The 15,445-nt window shown below is 49.3% G+C and overlaps 1 protein-coding gene across 2 annotated transcripts in view; it reads left to right on the top strand.

Annotated features, from left to right (window-relative positions):
- SHPK (sedoheptulokinase) overlaps nucleotides 1-15,445 on the top strand; it is a 353,593-nt gene that overhangs the window by 241,544 nt on the left and 96,604 nt on the right. For both annotated transcript variants that reach the window (XM_069615195.1, XM_069615196.1), the window contains exon 5: nucleotides 14,167-14,342. In XM_069615195.1, coding sequence (XP_069471296.1) covers nucleotides 14,167-14,342 — 176 coding nt within the window. The remainder of the gene's footprint in view (nucleotides 1-14,166; nucleotides 14,343-15,445) is intronic.

Here is a 15,445-nt window from a genome sequence, read left to right as displayed (position 1 = left end):
GGGTCTTTGGGGTCGCCAAGTCCTAGGTTGAAGTCTCCAAAGATAATGATTTGCGAGTTGGTTTTTGCGTTGTCAAGGAGGAGGGTAGACATTTTGCAGACGAAGGAGGGTGCGGGACCTGGGGGCCTGTAAATTAGGTGAAGGGTGGCTGTTTGATTAGGATTTAGTAAGAGTTTGACTGATAGTAGTTCAGCAGACTCGCTAGGCCACCACCTCTGGTGTGTGAGGCAGAGGTGCGGTCACATCTCATGATGCCGAAGCCGGGTGGTATGGCAAGGGATAAGGAGGGACCAGATGCCGCACGAAGCCAAGTTTCAGCTACGGCAATGAAGTCGAGATCAGAAGATATTATAAGGTCAGCAATATCTAGCGCGTGTACTGGGAGGGATCTGGCGTTGATGAGGGCGCCCTTGATAATTGGCAGTTTCACCTCCGTAGAGGGGGATTTGCTATTGGAGGGCGCAGTAGATGAGCACGGTGGAGTGTGTTGTGTTTGTTTGGGGAAATTACTACGGGTAGTGCGTATGCGGAATCTGGTGCCTAATCTTTTGTTTCTGAGAGATAAGGTGCACGGTTGATTCGGAGTAGGTTTACTAGCGAAGTGTTTCAGCCAGAGGGCTCGGTCATTAAAGTATGGGTTAATGTCAGTGTTGAGGTGCTGAGGGGCTATGGTAGGAGTCATAGGTTCCATTGTGGGGGTCGCCAAGCGCGGGGTTTGGGGGACAAGGCTAGGGCGAAATAAGGTGGCTGATGGCTGGGGGTGTGTTGGCCGTATGAATGGGTGGGTTATAATTGCTGCTTCAACAGGCAGGATGTGGTACAGTATGAAGAGTGCCCTAAGGAGCATGGTGGGTAGGCACCTAGGAGGAGGTGCGTCGTGGCAGTAGGCAAATTTGATTATACTAAGGCGGAGCAAAATCAACAGTAGGCGGGTTTGAGTTTAACTAGGCAATCCAAGTCGGCAGTAGGCTGAGATGCACAGGGTGGGGTAGCACCTAGATTTCACACAGCGCAGTTAGGCTAAAAAGCACAGAGCAGGGCACCATCTAGATCACAGTTAGGCTAAAAAGCACAAAGCAGGGCACCAACTAGAATTGTAATGTCAAAGTAGGCTGAAAGACACAGGGCGGAGCAGCACCTAGATTTGACATAACGCAGTTAGGCTAAAAAGCACAGAGCAGGGCACCATCTAGATTGCAGTATCACAGTTAGGCTAAAAAGCACAAAGCAGGGCACCATCTAGGATCTAAAATTGTAATATTAGATAATGTATCTAGGCGGTACATATCAACTTGCACAAATAATCAACAGGAATTAACGGAGGTTCAAGGCAGGACACACAAGTTAATATCAAATAACAGGTGAGCTTACAATGGTACAGCCATAGGGGCAGGTGATACAGCGGTGTGATTTAGCATACAGGTATTAGGGAGTAAACAGTACAATGCTTTTGAGGCGCAGAGTCGCCGTAAGGGACAGTTACGGGCGGTTGCTCACCGAGCTTCGCAAATGTCCGATGTAGTTGGTACGTGCCCATGCTACATAACCCAACGTTCACAATTGGACACCCCCTCACGCTCCATGGCGCGAACAGGGTGCAAACAGGGGCCTTTGTATGGGCCTTTGTGTGGCCGGCGCTTCCGCCTGCCGGCGGATGTAGGGCGAAGAAAACAGCTGCTAGTAACCTAGCAACGAGGCCTCAGCCTCGGTCTGGCGCCGCGTTGCGCCTGGCATTGTTAGGTCAGGCAGGGGAGGGACAGGCAGTACGGGAACGAGTAAGCCTGCCCGATGGTGCCAGAAATTGCAGATTAGCTGGTGGAAGCAGTTGGGATTATGCCTTACCCACGGAGTGCGGCTCTTCAGGAGCTTTTACAGCGGCTTTTGCAGTGGCACGGTGCCGTAGGTGTAGATGGCTGAGCACGTGGTGTGCCTCTGCTGCCTCCTGGATGCTGCTGTGCTTGAGGAGGGGCTCCTGCCCTCTCCTCAGGATATCTGCTTGCGAGGACTGACTAGGCTCCAGGGGCAAACAGGGGCCTTTGTATGGGCCTTTGTGTGGCCGCCGCTTCCGCCTTCCGGCGGATGTAGGGCGAAGAAAACAGCTGCTAGTAACCTAGCAACGAGGCCTCAGCCTCGGTCTGGTGCCGCGTTGCGCCCGGCATTGTTAGGTCAGGCAGGGGAGAGTCAGGCAGTGCGGGAACGAGTAAGCCTGCCCGATGGTGCCAGAAATTGCAGATTAGCTGGTGGAGGCAGTTGGGATTATGCCTTACCCACGGAGTGCGGCTCTTCAGGAGCTTTTGCAGCGGCTTTTGCAGTGGCACGGTGCCGTAAGTGTAGATGGCTGAGCACGTGGTGTGCCTCTGCTGCCTCCTGGATGCTGCTGTGCTTGAGGAGGGGCTCCTGCCCTCTCCTCATGATATCTGCTTGCGAGGACTGACTAGGCTCCAGGGGCAAACAGGGGCCTTTGTACGGGCCTTCGTGTGGCCGGCTTTGCAGTGGCACGGTGCCGTAGGTGTAGATGGCTGAGAACGTGGTGTGCCTCTTCTGCTTCCTGGATGCTGCTGTGCTTGAGGAGGGGCTCCTGCCCTCTCCTCAGGATATCTGCTTGCGAGGACTGACTAGGCTCCAGGGGCAAACAGGGGCCTTTGTACGGGCCTTCGTGTGGCCTCTGTAGGCTTGAAAATGCAGTATTATTACATAGAACCCCTCCTCCCGCCACCCTCTATTGTTCATTCTCTCATTAATCGCAGGGGGTTTAGGGGGGTTTAACATCCCCAAATCCCACCTTTCTCCACCCACCACCCCGTCCCACATCTAAACACTCATTCTCCCCACACATATGCATACAAACAGATACACACACACACACACAGTTTCAAACCTACCTGTCACTCCCTCGACGGGTCTGCTGGGACACAGAGCCTGTCAGCCCCTGCACGCACTTTTGTGCGCCAGGGGCTTGACAGTTTGATTTAGAAAGACCGCTCTGCGCGGTCATGGAGCAGTCTTTCTAAATCGTTCTTTTTTCCTTTTGGAAAAAAGAAAAAGGTCTTTTGACCTAGGACCGATAGGATTCAATGGGGAACCACTGAAGCAACGGCACCGTTATTAACTTTTGGGTGCCCATCACCCTAATAATACATCAGCGTGCCCATCCTTCCAAGTCCTTGGTTCAAGCCTGAGTACTTTGATCGTATTTTTGAAGGTTTGTAATGTTCGATTCTGAAACAGAAGTGGTCTCTGATACCTTGTTTAGATCTTGTTAGTCAATGATGCATAATATAACACCAATCCCCATCTCTCCTATCTTCTGTTCTAAGGCAGTTTTGCACTTCTGAATTGCGGGCAGTGTTGAAAGTCCAGGGACCTGTGATGCAACACCTTCTGTTCTACTATTAGATGTAGGGAGAGCCTGCATGGACTTGGACACGGTGAAGTGGTGCAACCTGACTTGCCTTCCATCTTTTGAAAACTTGTCTCTAGTCATTATTAAATTCCCAGTAAGGTATTGTGTGATTGGTGATTCATATTCTGCGAAGGCACCCGACAAAGGCACAGGCCTGTCTGTGCCCCCACTCCACTCATCTATTCAGGTGGGCAGGAGCCCAGCCTGCAACGGCAGACGAGCAGGAAACAAACACCGTGACCCGCAGCACGAACAAAGCAGCACCTCGCCCAGGTATTGAGCCGTGCACCGCCAGCACCCCTCATACCCACCCCACCTCCCCTGTGGGCCATCCACCTCTGCCGCATTGCCATACCCCCTGGATGTGCTCCACTGTGCCCCTCCGCACCGCTGACTTCCCCGTCGTAACACGAGGAGCCTCCAAAATGGCAGACGCATTCTTTGTTTATACCGGTTGCTTAGCAGCAGCCAGGCCTTGCCACTGATTGGCCCGCCGCTCCAGCAGCCAGCACAGAGGAACGCCGGGAGGCGTGAGCCGGCCCTTCCTGCGAAGGCACCCGGCAAAGGCACAGGCCTGTCTGTGCCTGTCCGTGCGTGGCCTAGGGGCCGTTGCCGTTCGCACCACACCACCTTTTTGCCTCCCCAACCTGCAAGGATCATCTCCACCCACGCTCCAGCCGAGCAGCCCGCTGGACAAGAAAGTAAAACAATACACAACACTGCCATGAACTACTGCATATTTGAGTCAATCCCTTCGAACAATCAACGCAGATGCTCCCTGATTGAATACTCTACCCATTCCTGTTATATCGGCCTACAGCCGCCATACCATAGTACCACCCCATGCTCACACGACAGGCCATGACTCACTTACTATTGATTGCCTGCGCCCTGTGTACTATTGATGGCCTGCGCCCTATGTACTATTGATTGCCTGCGCCCTGTGTACCATTGATTGCTTGCGCCCTGTGCACCATTGATGGCCTGCGCCCTATGTACTATTGATTGCCTACGCCCCGTGTACTATTGATTGCTTGCGCCTTGTGCACCATTGATGGCCTGCGCCCTATGTACTATTGATGGCCTACGCCCTGTGTACTATTGATTGCTTGCGCCTTGTGCACGATTGATTGCCTGCGCCCTATGTACTATTGATTGCCTGCGCCCTGTGTACTATTGATTACTTGCGCCCTGTGCACCATTGATTGCCTGCGCTCTGTGTACTATTGAATGCCTGCACACCCGTACTCCGGCCCACCCACAATACGCACCACACTAGGCCGATTGCCCGCCTACACTCGCCCACACCAATGCACCACCCCAACATGGCCTCAAACCTGTCCACTGGTACACTCATCCCACCATGCTAACAAAGCATTCCTCCAACGGCATTCTTCCCCGCACTCATTATTGGCTAGCCTTACCATGCCCCCACTAAGATCTCCTTGGCCCAGCCCCCTAGCAGAGCCGTGCCACTCTCCATACAAACAGCTCTGGGCCACTCCACCCCTCCTGCCGTACACCTAAGGAACCAAAGACTTGGATCCCGCTCCAACAAGATCTCCACCGCAATGGAAAAACGCCTGCACACAACCCCGCCAGGGTCCCCTCACACCACCTCATCCACACCCAGCACTCCTACACCTACCACCATACCTGTCACTATCACAACCAAACCCAAATCTCTCCACAATCCAACCCCACAAACTCAATTCGCTCTCATCAATGCCAGATCTATGCAAGCCCACGCCACAGAAATTCACAACCTCATCACTAACCTAGACCTTGATGCCCTAGCCATCACTGAAACCTGGTTGCATGAAGCCTCTGGACCCACCATCTGCCAATCCCTACTACTAGGATACACCATCCTCCGTCAGGATAGACCCACCAACAAAGGACGAGGGGTGGCCCTTATTGTTAAAGAATCACTCAAAGCTAGACAAATCAAATCCGCCACCTCAGACCACTTTGATGCACTCTCAGTAAAAATCTCCTTCTCCCCTAACGACACCATCACATTACACCTAGTCTACCATCCCCCTGGCCCTCTGCTGGACTTACAAGCCACTCTCCTACACCTCATTGGTAGCAACCCCAAAACCAGCTCCAGAGCCATCCTTCTAGGAGATTTCAACCTTGGCTTCCAGGATCCCAAAGATAAAAAAGGCAAAGCCTTCGCCAAATCTCTTCTTGACCTGGGTTTCATCCAAAAAGTTGACAGCCCAACCCACATCAAAGGTCGCATACTAGACTGGCTAGCCGATCACAACGTTGGTGCGGACATCAGCTCCAACACTCCTCGCCCCTGGACCGACCACCACCTTCTACACTTCCTCATACCAGCCAAAATACCTATACATCTTAACCCTATGCCTGCCACTCTAGCTAGATCCAAAAAAATGCTCACCATAGAAAGAATCCTCCCCCTTCTTGAAGCATCAGCCATTGCACAACCTCTACCCAATAATCCCACAGAATTGGTTAATCTCTACAACTCAGTCATCAAAGAGGTATTTGACAGCATCACCCCAATAGAAAATAAAAGAGCCAAAAATACCAAGCACTCAAACTCTTGGTACAATCAAGACCTACTTCACTTAAACGCTCAAAAAAGACAAGCCCTGAAAAACTGGCAATCCAGCCCCTCCACCCTCACTAGAGAGTCATAGCTATCAATCGCCAAACAGTACAAAAATGCCATAGCCACAGCCAAAGCCACTGCCTACAATTCCAGAATTAACAATGTTAAATCCCAATCCAAGGGGTTATTTGCCATATTCAATGAATTTACTGTCCCCCCTACGTCTACACATCAGACCGTAAAGGATGAAAAATGGTGTAACAACATCCAACACGCTATGCTAGGTAAAATCAACCTACTCCAAGAGAAAATTAAAACCAACCTCAACAGCCTACCCAAAGCCTCACCACCTACTCAGAATGACACCAAGCCTCAAACCTCCCCCGCCGCACACCAAAATCCCCCCACACCCTTTACTTTCAGAGAAGTAACCATCCCTGAAGTCATAGAAATCGTTAAGCACCTCAAACCTTCGCTATGCAAAGGCGATATTTGCCCTGCTAACATCATCAAGGACTCTGCTGTATCCCTAGCACCTTTCTTTACAGCCTTTATTAATGCGTCACTCACCTCGGGCACTGTACCCTCTTCCCTTAAGGAAGCCTGGGTTCGACCACTGCTAAAAAAGCCCACACTTGATCCAGACTCCCCCAACAATTACAGACCGATCACCACCGTGCCATTCCTCCTCAAAATTCTTGATAAAGCAGCTTGCCTACAGATACAAGCCTACTTGGAATTGCACAACATCCTGGGCAAGAGACAATCGGGGTTTCGCCCACGGCACGGCACAGAATCAGCCTTGCTAGACTTAAAAAATCAGCTCCTAGAAAACATGGACAAAGGTAAAGCTGCGCTTCTCCTGCTCCTTGACCTATCAGCAGCGTTCGACGTGGTCGACCACAAAACACTAGGACATCACCTCATTAACGCCACCCACTTCTCTCACGAAGCCACTACATGGACAATCTCCTTCTTAGAGGGCCGTGCCATGAGGGTCTTCTCAGACCAGGCATCGGCCACTCCCTCGCCCATCAGTTGTGGAGTGCCTCAAGGCTCATGCACCTCGCCAACCCTCTATAACCTCTTCACCCTACCATTATTTAATGACCTGGAATCTCTCGGCATAACATTCACCAATTATGCCTACAACACACAAATCCTTCTCCCTCTATCTGGTGACTACGAGAAAGACCTCAGAACACTACAGCAGACATATGCAATCATCCAGGCCTGGATGGCAGCAAACGGCAGATGCCTTAACGGGGATAAAACAGAACTCCTAATTGTAGGCCCCAAGGAAACCCTAAAAAAAACTGGACACCAAATACAGCAATTTCAGCATTGAAAACACGATCATCGCAGTCTCAACTGCAGTGAAAACACTCTGAGTCTTTCTTGACTCCACGCTCTCCATGAATAGACAAGTCAGCTACATCTCATCAGCAGCTCACACTACTAAAATCATCAACGCAGTAAAACCCTACCTCTCTGCCAAGAACTGTCTCAACATTGCCAGAGCCACCATAGGAGCCAAACTGGACTATTGCAATGTCCTTCTGCTAGGTACTTCTGCCAAGAACATTAACAGGCTACAAATTACACAAAATAATGCTCTCCGAGCTGCTGTCAGTATCCCCAGGAGAGAGCATATCTCCTAGGCCAGACAAGATGCCCACTGGCTCCCTATCAAAGAACACATATTGTTCAAGGCACTCACAATCACACACAGATGTCTTTCCCAATCAGCGCCCCAATACCTAGCTGATCGGATACACCCTTCACAATCACTCAGACCCAAGCGAGAACTCTACTCTGACCAACTTGCGGTCCCTGTCTTTAACAGAGCCAAAGCCTGCGGTACTAGCTTTGAAGTATTGGCACCAAAATCCTGGAACCTACTACCCCCCAAACTCAGGAAGGAAACATCCCTCCTAGCCTTTAGAAAGTCTCTGAAAACCATATTATTCAAATAACTGTTTGTTCCACTGTAACCAAGGAACTGTCTATCGCCTAATATGTATGACTCTCTTATCACCTAATACGTTATGACCCTGAACGGGAACTGTACACTGCTTTTTGCCTGCACCCAAGTGAATATGATGTAACAGCGCCACGATGCCCTAGGGCAGTTGCACGCTTTATAAATGGAAATAAATAAATAAAAAATAAATATTGCCATTAATTGCGGTCAGTGGGTCAGTCCAGGCGCACAATGCCATTGAGCTAATCGGGCTCTGCATATAGCTTTTTGCCAGAGGGGGCAGAGAAGCCTTTCCTGAAACGGGCGGCTTTAAAGTGATACTGTGTTTGTGCAGAAAAATAGATTTGCTCCAACACAGCAAAACATTAAAGCTGCTAGTTTCAGGAACGGCTTCCATCGCTTCTCTGCATCAGAAAAATCAAATGCACGCATGAGCTCTCTCACACGGATGCGAGCCAACATATAACTACAATGTTACCTTTTTTCACATCCGAGGGGAGGGGGGCTGATGTGCACACTTGCTTTTTGTTAGGAAGAAAGGCGAGGAAGCCTTTTCTGAAACTGCCAGTGTTAAGAGTATGTATGCATGTGTGCAAGGAGTGTGGTTGTAATCTATGCGTGAATGAGTGAGTGTATGGGGGCTGGATGTGCATGTGAATGAGCGAGTGTATGGTGAATTGGATGTTTAAATGAGTGAGTTTGTATGTGGGTGCGTGCGCTTATGTGTAATGTTGGACCGAGGAGCCGATTTTAGCAGGTAGAGGGTGGTAGGTGGGGGGCATGGTGGTTGGTGGGTGACGGATGGGTGAGGAAAGGGTGATTTTGCTAAACATAAGATTTTAGTGGACATCCATAATAAAAGTAAACATGATATGTGCTATGTGAGTAGAATGGCATTTTGGTGCAGAGAGTCTAGTCATGCATTACTGTGGCGTGACTTTACTGGGCATCAATAACAGAATAGGCATGACGTGTTATTGCGTGGGTAGACTTGCATTTTCGTATAGCCAGTCTAACCATTTCTTCCTGCGGCTTGACATTTTTTACTTGGATGCACATCTTTTCTTATAGTATCATTACTGGCAGCATGCGCAAAGCAAACATGAGTATTTTCATATATGGGAATATTGCCATATTTTGTTGTAGCCAGGATGCAAATATATGGGCACAGCCTTAGTGAAAATGTTTATACTGGCATATAATGGTATAATGAACAGTAATGTATGGTGTGTATCTCATGTGGAAGTTGGATTTGTGGCACACTGATCCCCTGGTGGTCCATTTTGCTTCAAGGGTGATGCCTGATCGGATACCTGGGCTTTAGATATAAAAATTATCAAAGCAAATAAATGTGTATTTTATCTTTAAATCCAATCACTTTGTCATTCTCACTGGCATATTACACTTTAAAATGTATCATTTGATACTTGGGCCCCATGCCAGACAACCATTGGGGTAGAACAGAGGGGGCGGGACCTCCAAGTTTGCCCCACCAGGTTTCTGAAGTGGCCCCTCCCATCACCAGTTAGCCCCCCAACCCCAGAAATGTAGGTTTCTTTGTGCCCCTGGGCCAGATATCCAATTATTCTAAGCACTTAGTTCGCCAATCACAGCCCCCTGGATACACACAGTTCAGCACACAGAGAAAATTCTGTCTAGGAGTTGCAGATAAAGTGTAGCCTACGCCGCATGAAGGCATTAGGAATAGCAGCAGCGGAGGGCTGACAGAAAAGGTCTGGACACTAATCTATGACAAGAGAATCCCTATGCCTGTCAGCGTAACGTCCTGCAGTCAATCATGCAAGTAGTGTCAGCAACAGCAATATGGGGATTCATGTGAAAATCTGAAAGTCAATTTGCCAGAACAGAAGAATATGATGCATTCTGTTAATCATTGTGATTTGAAGATATGCTTTGATTCAGCAGGCCATGCAAGATCAAATAAACAAACACTGGTCAGCCACAGTAATTCTGGGTCCAGCAGACCAGCCACTCGCGGCACTGTGGTGGGGAGCGCACCACTTCGCCATCCCCTGATTCCAAGGCTGTCTTCATTGTTCAGAGCCTCAGGCATCTCCACAACTCTCACAGAAGTGGCATGCTACCCACAGCACAATGAGGTAAAGCCCACCACCCTATTAAACCAACACGGGCACAGATGCCCGGCAGAGCAGCTCATTGCCGCTTCTCTCTGGTGCTGAGACTTCCAAAATGGGACCGCAATCCAAGCTTGTGCCGTTCTGAATGATATGCCCTCCGTTCCACCAGGCACTCTCAAGCAACCTTCCTCTGTAGCACAAATCTGTTTGGAAACTCTGCTAGATTATCCAGTACACACTCCACTGTCTGTAACTCCCACAACTCTGCTGCACAACTCCACCACAGATGGAGCTCTCTGTATTATGGATCCATCGTATTAAAGGGTCTTGTGTGTGTTTCAAGCAGAGCTTCGCACCCAGGATAGTGCACATGATGGCAGCTAACCACGTCCATCTGAGAAAGGTATCATGTTAACCTCTGTGATTTTAAGGAAGGCGATGTTTGTTGTTCGTGGTTTGTACGTTAGGTGTAAAATGTTTGCCTTAGAGGCTGCAATGGAGCATTGGTAGAAGTGATGAGTCAATGGGAGATGTGTTTAGATGTGGAACAAAGGTATGCAGGATTGTTTTCAGGACAATGACCAATATAGTATGGGCCAGAGGTGGTGAAATAGGCAATGATGATGGCCTTCAAGCTGTCACTGGGGATGTAGGTGGCGCAATGAGAAGATTACGTTGTGATAGGTGCATAACTGTACAATGTATACATTATTATAAAAAAGAAAAATGTTTTCATAAACTGCTTCATACCAGACTCTCTCGCTTCTAAGTGCTGTAGCACTGGTTGTAATGATTACTTTACTCAATTCGGAAGGACATGCACGTTGGTAGTTACATTGACATTTGTTTTCTGGCCTGCTGGATGTTTTATTTTCCTATTGGCTACCCCACAGGCAAAGCCACCCTCTTCACTGCCACCCACCTTCTCGGTCATCCGACCCATGAAGCGCGTGTCAGTTGAGGCTTTCGCTGCTACCTTCTCGCCCCCTCCTCCCCCCTCGGCTGACTCCCACCCTGACACAGCCCTCTCCATGCTCTATTCCTCTATATCTGATACTCTCGATATCCTTGCCCCCGTCATGAGAATCCGCCTGAAGCCCAAAGCCAAATGTAACTCCTGGTATGACTCGGATCTCGTCACCCTAAAACGCAAGTGCAGGGTGGCAGAGAGGAAATGGCGTGCTTCATGTTCATCCTCTGACAAACTGGCCTGTCGCCTGCTCCAAAGGCAATACCGGCTCTCCGTTCTCACCAAGAAGAGAGCCCTTATCCAAGTCCGCATCTCTGAGGCATCTAACAACTCGGCCGAACTCTTTAAAATCTGCAAGGAGCTGGCCAACCCTGCTGCATTCTCTACCTCTCCTGTCCCCTCCCAGGCCCTCTGCTCTGCACTGGCCTCGCACTTCATCTCAAAAACTCAGGACATTTTGTCCTCGCTCTCCTCCTCTCTCCCCCCTCCCTCTCTTCCCGGCTCTTCCTCTTGCTCTCTTGCAGCCGCCCCTCCGCCCTCCTTCTCTGCTTTTCCACCTTTTTCTGCTGATGAGGTTTCCAGACAAGTCCGATCTATGAAAGCCTCGTCTAAACAGGTTCACCCCTGTTCCTCCAAAACCATCAAGGACCACATCGACTCCCTGGCTCCTGCCCTGGCTGACTTTTGCAACCACTCATTCGCCTCTGGAGTCTTCCCATCCCCCCTCAAGCACTCCCTTGTGCACCCCCTCCTCAAGAAACCCTCTTCCGACCCCTCCTGCCCGGCCAATTATCGCCCAATCTCCATTACTCCCTTCCTGGGTAAGCTCCTGGAGAAACTAGCCATCTCCCAGCTTAACCTCCATGCTGAATCTGTTGGTAATCTTCATGACCATCAATCCGGCTTCAGAGCGGCCAGAAGCACGGAAACTGCTCTCCTGAACATCCGTGAGGACCTGCTCCTGAACCTCGATTCCAACACTCCCTGTGTTCTCATTCTGCTCGATCTCTCCTCTGCCTTTGACACTGTCAACCATGCCCTCCTGCTCAACTGTCTCCGTGATAACCTGGGTATCACTGGTCAGGCTCTGGCATGGCTGACTTCTTTCCTTTCCGGTCGACCCTCCCAGGTCCAAATGGGCTCCTTCCTCTCTGACATCTTTTTCTCCACCTGTGGTGTCCCCCAGGGTTCCAACCTCTCTCCCTGGCTTTTCAACCAGTATCTGGCACTCCTTGCCCACCGCATCGCCGCTCTCTGCCCCTACTTCCAGTGCTATGCAGACGATACCCAGCTCATTTTCAGGCTACCCTCGGCCTCCTCCTCTCCTTCCCTCATCTCCGACTGTCTGTCTGCTATCCAGGAATGGTGTGCCGCCAATGACCTCTGCCTCAACGCCAGTAAGACTGAGATTCTACTCATCGGCACACCCACTCCCTCCTTCCCTGCAGCTCTCTGGCCGGCCTCCCTTGGCCCCCTTCCTGCCCCTACCTGTAAGGCTAAAAACCTTGGGGTCATCTTCGACTCCACACTCTCCTTCTCTCCTCATATATCTGACGTCTCTAAGAAGTCACACTACCAGCTGCACCTCCTCAGAGGTATTCTTCCCTTCCTCTCCTTCCCCCAGAAGCTCACTGTCTCCCGAGCCCTGGTTCTCTCAAGGCTGGACTACTGTAACAGCCTCTATCTTAATCTGCCTGCCTCCACTCTCCGCCCTCTGCAACTTATCCAGAACAGAACTGCGAGACTTGTCCTTGGCCTCAAGCCCAGGGACCGTATCTCTCCAGGACTGAAATCTCTTCACTGGCTCCCAGTGGCTGCGAGGATTAAGTTCAAAACCCTCTGCATTGTCCACAAGGCCTTCTGGGGCCTGGGACCTAAATACCTTCAACTCTCTCTTCCTAAATATCTTCCTTCACGAGCCCTTCGCTCATCCGTCTCCAACTCCCTCATGGTCAGCCGCTTCTCGAAGCAACGAGCTGGGGGTAGATCTCTCTCCGCAGCAGGGGCCTCCCTCTGGAACAGCCTTCCTGCCTCCCTGAAACTTGAGGAGAACCATCTCCGGTTCCGGAAGCACCTCAAAACCTTCCTCTTCGCTTCTGCCTTCTCTCTCCCTCTCCCCTGCTAAACCTGCTTAACTCGCCACTGAATTCAGCACTAAACCTGCATCTGGGCCACTCTCAGCAACCTCGGTCCAGGGCCCAGCCACTCTCCACTTGCACTGCCTCCCTGGCTCCCCCTGCACTGTGGGACTGTCACTGTATCCCTACATCCCCCTTCCCAGCACTTGCTCTGCACTTACCTCGCACTTGCCACCAGCTGGCCCTTTTTATTTATTATTTATTATTTATTATTTTTTACGCTACTTACCTTGTACTGCACTTTCCCCCCCACCTCCTCCCCCTGCACTTCATCCTTTTCCCCTTACCTCCGCACTTGCGCGATCTGAATGACACCTGGCCTAGTAGGATCGTTTGTCTGTCTTCCCCTTGTTTCCCTCCCTCCCTGCCTCGTCGCGCCTTGAAACACTTGTGTATAGGCACGTTACAAATACCATATCATATCATATCATATCATATTGAAGATCTGTGCATTGTGGTGTTTCAATATTTTAGTTTATATCTGTAATGTGAAAGAGACTTTGAAATGTAGAGATTATGGAATGTTCCTTCTAGTAGGACATCATTGTTTTGCGGGGCCTTCTAATGGCAGTGATCAGTTAGGAGGTTGCAGCTAGCTGAGATGCTGATGCTGCTGTGTCAGATGTGATTATTGGCACTTGTTCAGAACACTATTATAATCATTGTAAACTGGGTTCCTTTACAAAAATGTCTCAGGCTAACCTGTTTTAGGTAATGTTTTGAAGGCTCCCTTGTCCCTCACAAGTATCAGCAGAAGTCCAATTTCTTTCTCAAACATTGACTGATAATACATGGGGCAGGTTGAATGTGTTTGTGCGCATGAACCAAGCATTTCTAAGGCCGATTAACATGTTCCACTTGCCAAATGCTAGGTTGTTATGGGTACTTTTTCTGCCTACTTAATGTGTGATTGCAAGCTCAAGCCACGGGACTGTCTCCATGGCCTATCTTTGGTACCCACATTTATTTGTTTCTATTGCTACTTCAGCTTGAGAGACTCCGGCTTTCCTGTCTCGCTACTTCCTGACATAGGTGAGCCGGGAGGAGTGGCTGGGAGGACGTCTTACCAGTGGGCTGGAATACCAAAGGGAACTGAAGTGGGGATCGCCCTAGGAGACTTCCAATGCTCTGTCTACTCATCTATGTCGGAAACTACTGATGCAGGTATGACATACAGCACCATTAACCAAAAATCATGTGCCTTATTAAAAAAAAGTAATTGAAAGTAAGAACCATGACTATTCCTCAAAAAGCGAGAATCGTGAAATGCGAATAAGTTCAGGAAAACATTCTGAGGCATGGGCCACCAACAGTGATGGATATCTCCTGAAGAGGAAGAACGTTTAGCTCTTCCAATGCATCCCAACACATTCACTGCAATTAGTACCAACATGATAGTAGCTACAGTGCTCTTCCCAAGTGGGCGGAAATTGTTTGAAGCTTGTTTATGTTTTGTTTCAGATCCATGTGATTTTATTTGGTCTCACAAATGATTTTAAAGCCGTGCTTTTGGTTAATTTGTATGTGTCGGTAAAACTACCAAAATAAAGCCAGAATTAATGAATGAATGATAGTAACTTGCTTTGCTAGAGAACAGCTTCACTAGTGGACTTAGTGCCCACACAGTACAAACAAGCGCATTGATTTGAGGAGAGACGTTGGGTTGCAGAAGCGCTTCAACATTGATTGTGAGGTGCTTTTCTCAAATAGTCGGAACGCATGACCATGCACTTAATTACAAAGTGTGAGGTGAATTCTCTGATCTTTTTACAGTTGGTGTGCTTGTATGCGAGTTTGTGTGTGTGGTTGAACAGCACTGCTCAGTAGCTCACACCGCTAGTACTAGCTGAGCGCTGGTGCACATTTAATACACAATATAACTGAATACGCAATGAAGAGGAAACCCAGTATAGTGGTTGCTTTATAACACATTATGCATGCACCAAAACATACAGCTTGGCTGGGTGACAGAACATGCCTTGCCTCAATTGTTTTAAGTGCGCACTAGGCACTAAATTGTTGTACAACATAAGAAAATGCTATTTTCTGAGCCATACAGACTTCTTCATATGTGAGGCCAGGTAGACCTGCTATGCCTTAATTATTTCTTCAGAACGGCTGTAGGGTTAGGTGATCATGACCAGTTTATCTGATAGAATCTGGATATATTTTCCTTCGATCTTCATGCCATGCATGTTGCCATAGTTGCAAGGGTAGACCAGGACACATCAATGAAAACCCTCCCACAGGACGCTTTTGGCCTGAGA

This window comes from Ambystoma mexicanum, chromosome 9, assembly GCF_040938575.1.
Source record: "Ambystoma mexicanum isolate Mex_15411 chromosome 9, UKY_AmexF1_1, whole genome shotgun sequence".
Taxonomy (NCBI): domain Eukaryota; kingdom Metazoa; phylum Chordata; class Amphibia; order Caudata; family Ambystomatidae; genus Ambystoma; species Ambystoma mexicanum.
Note: the sequence above shows the minus strand (reverse complement) of the source record. Positions and strands in the feature narration are given on the sequence as shown.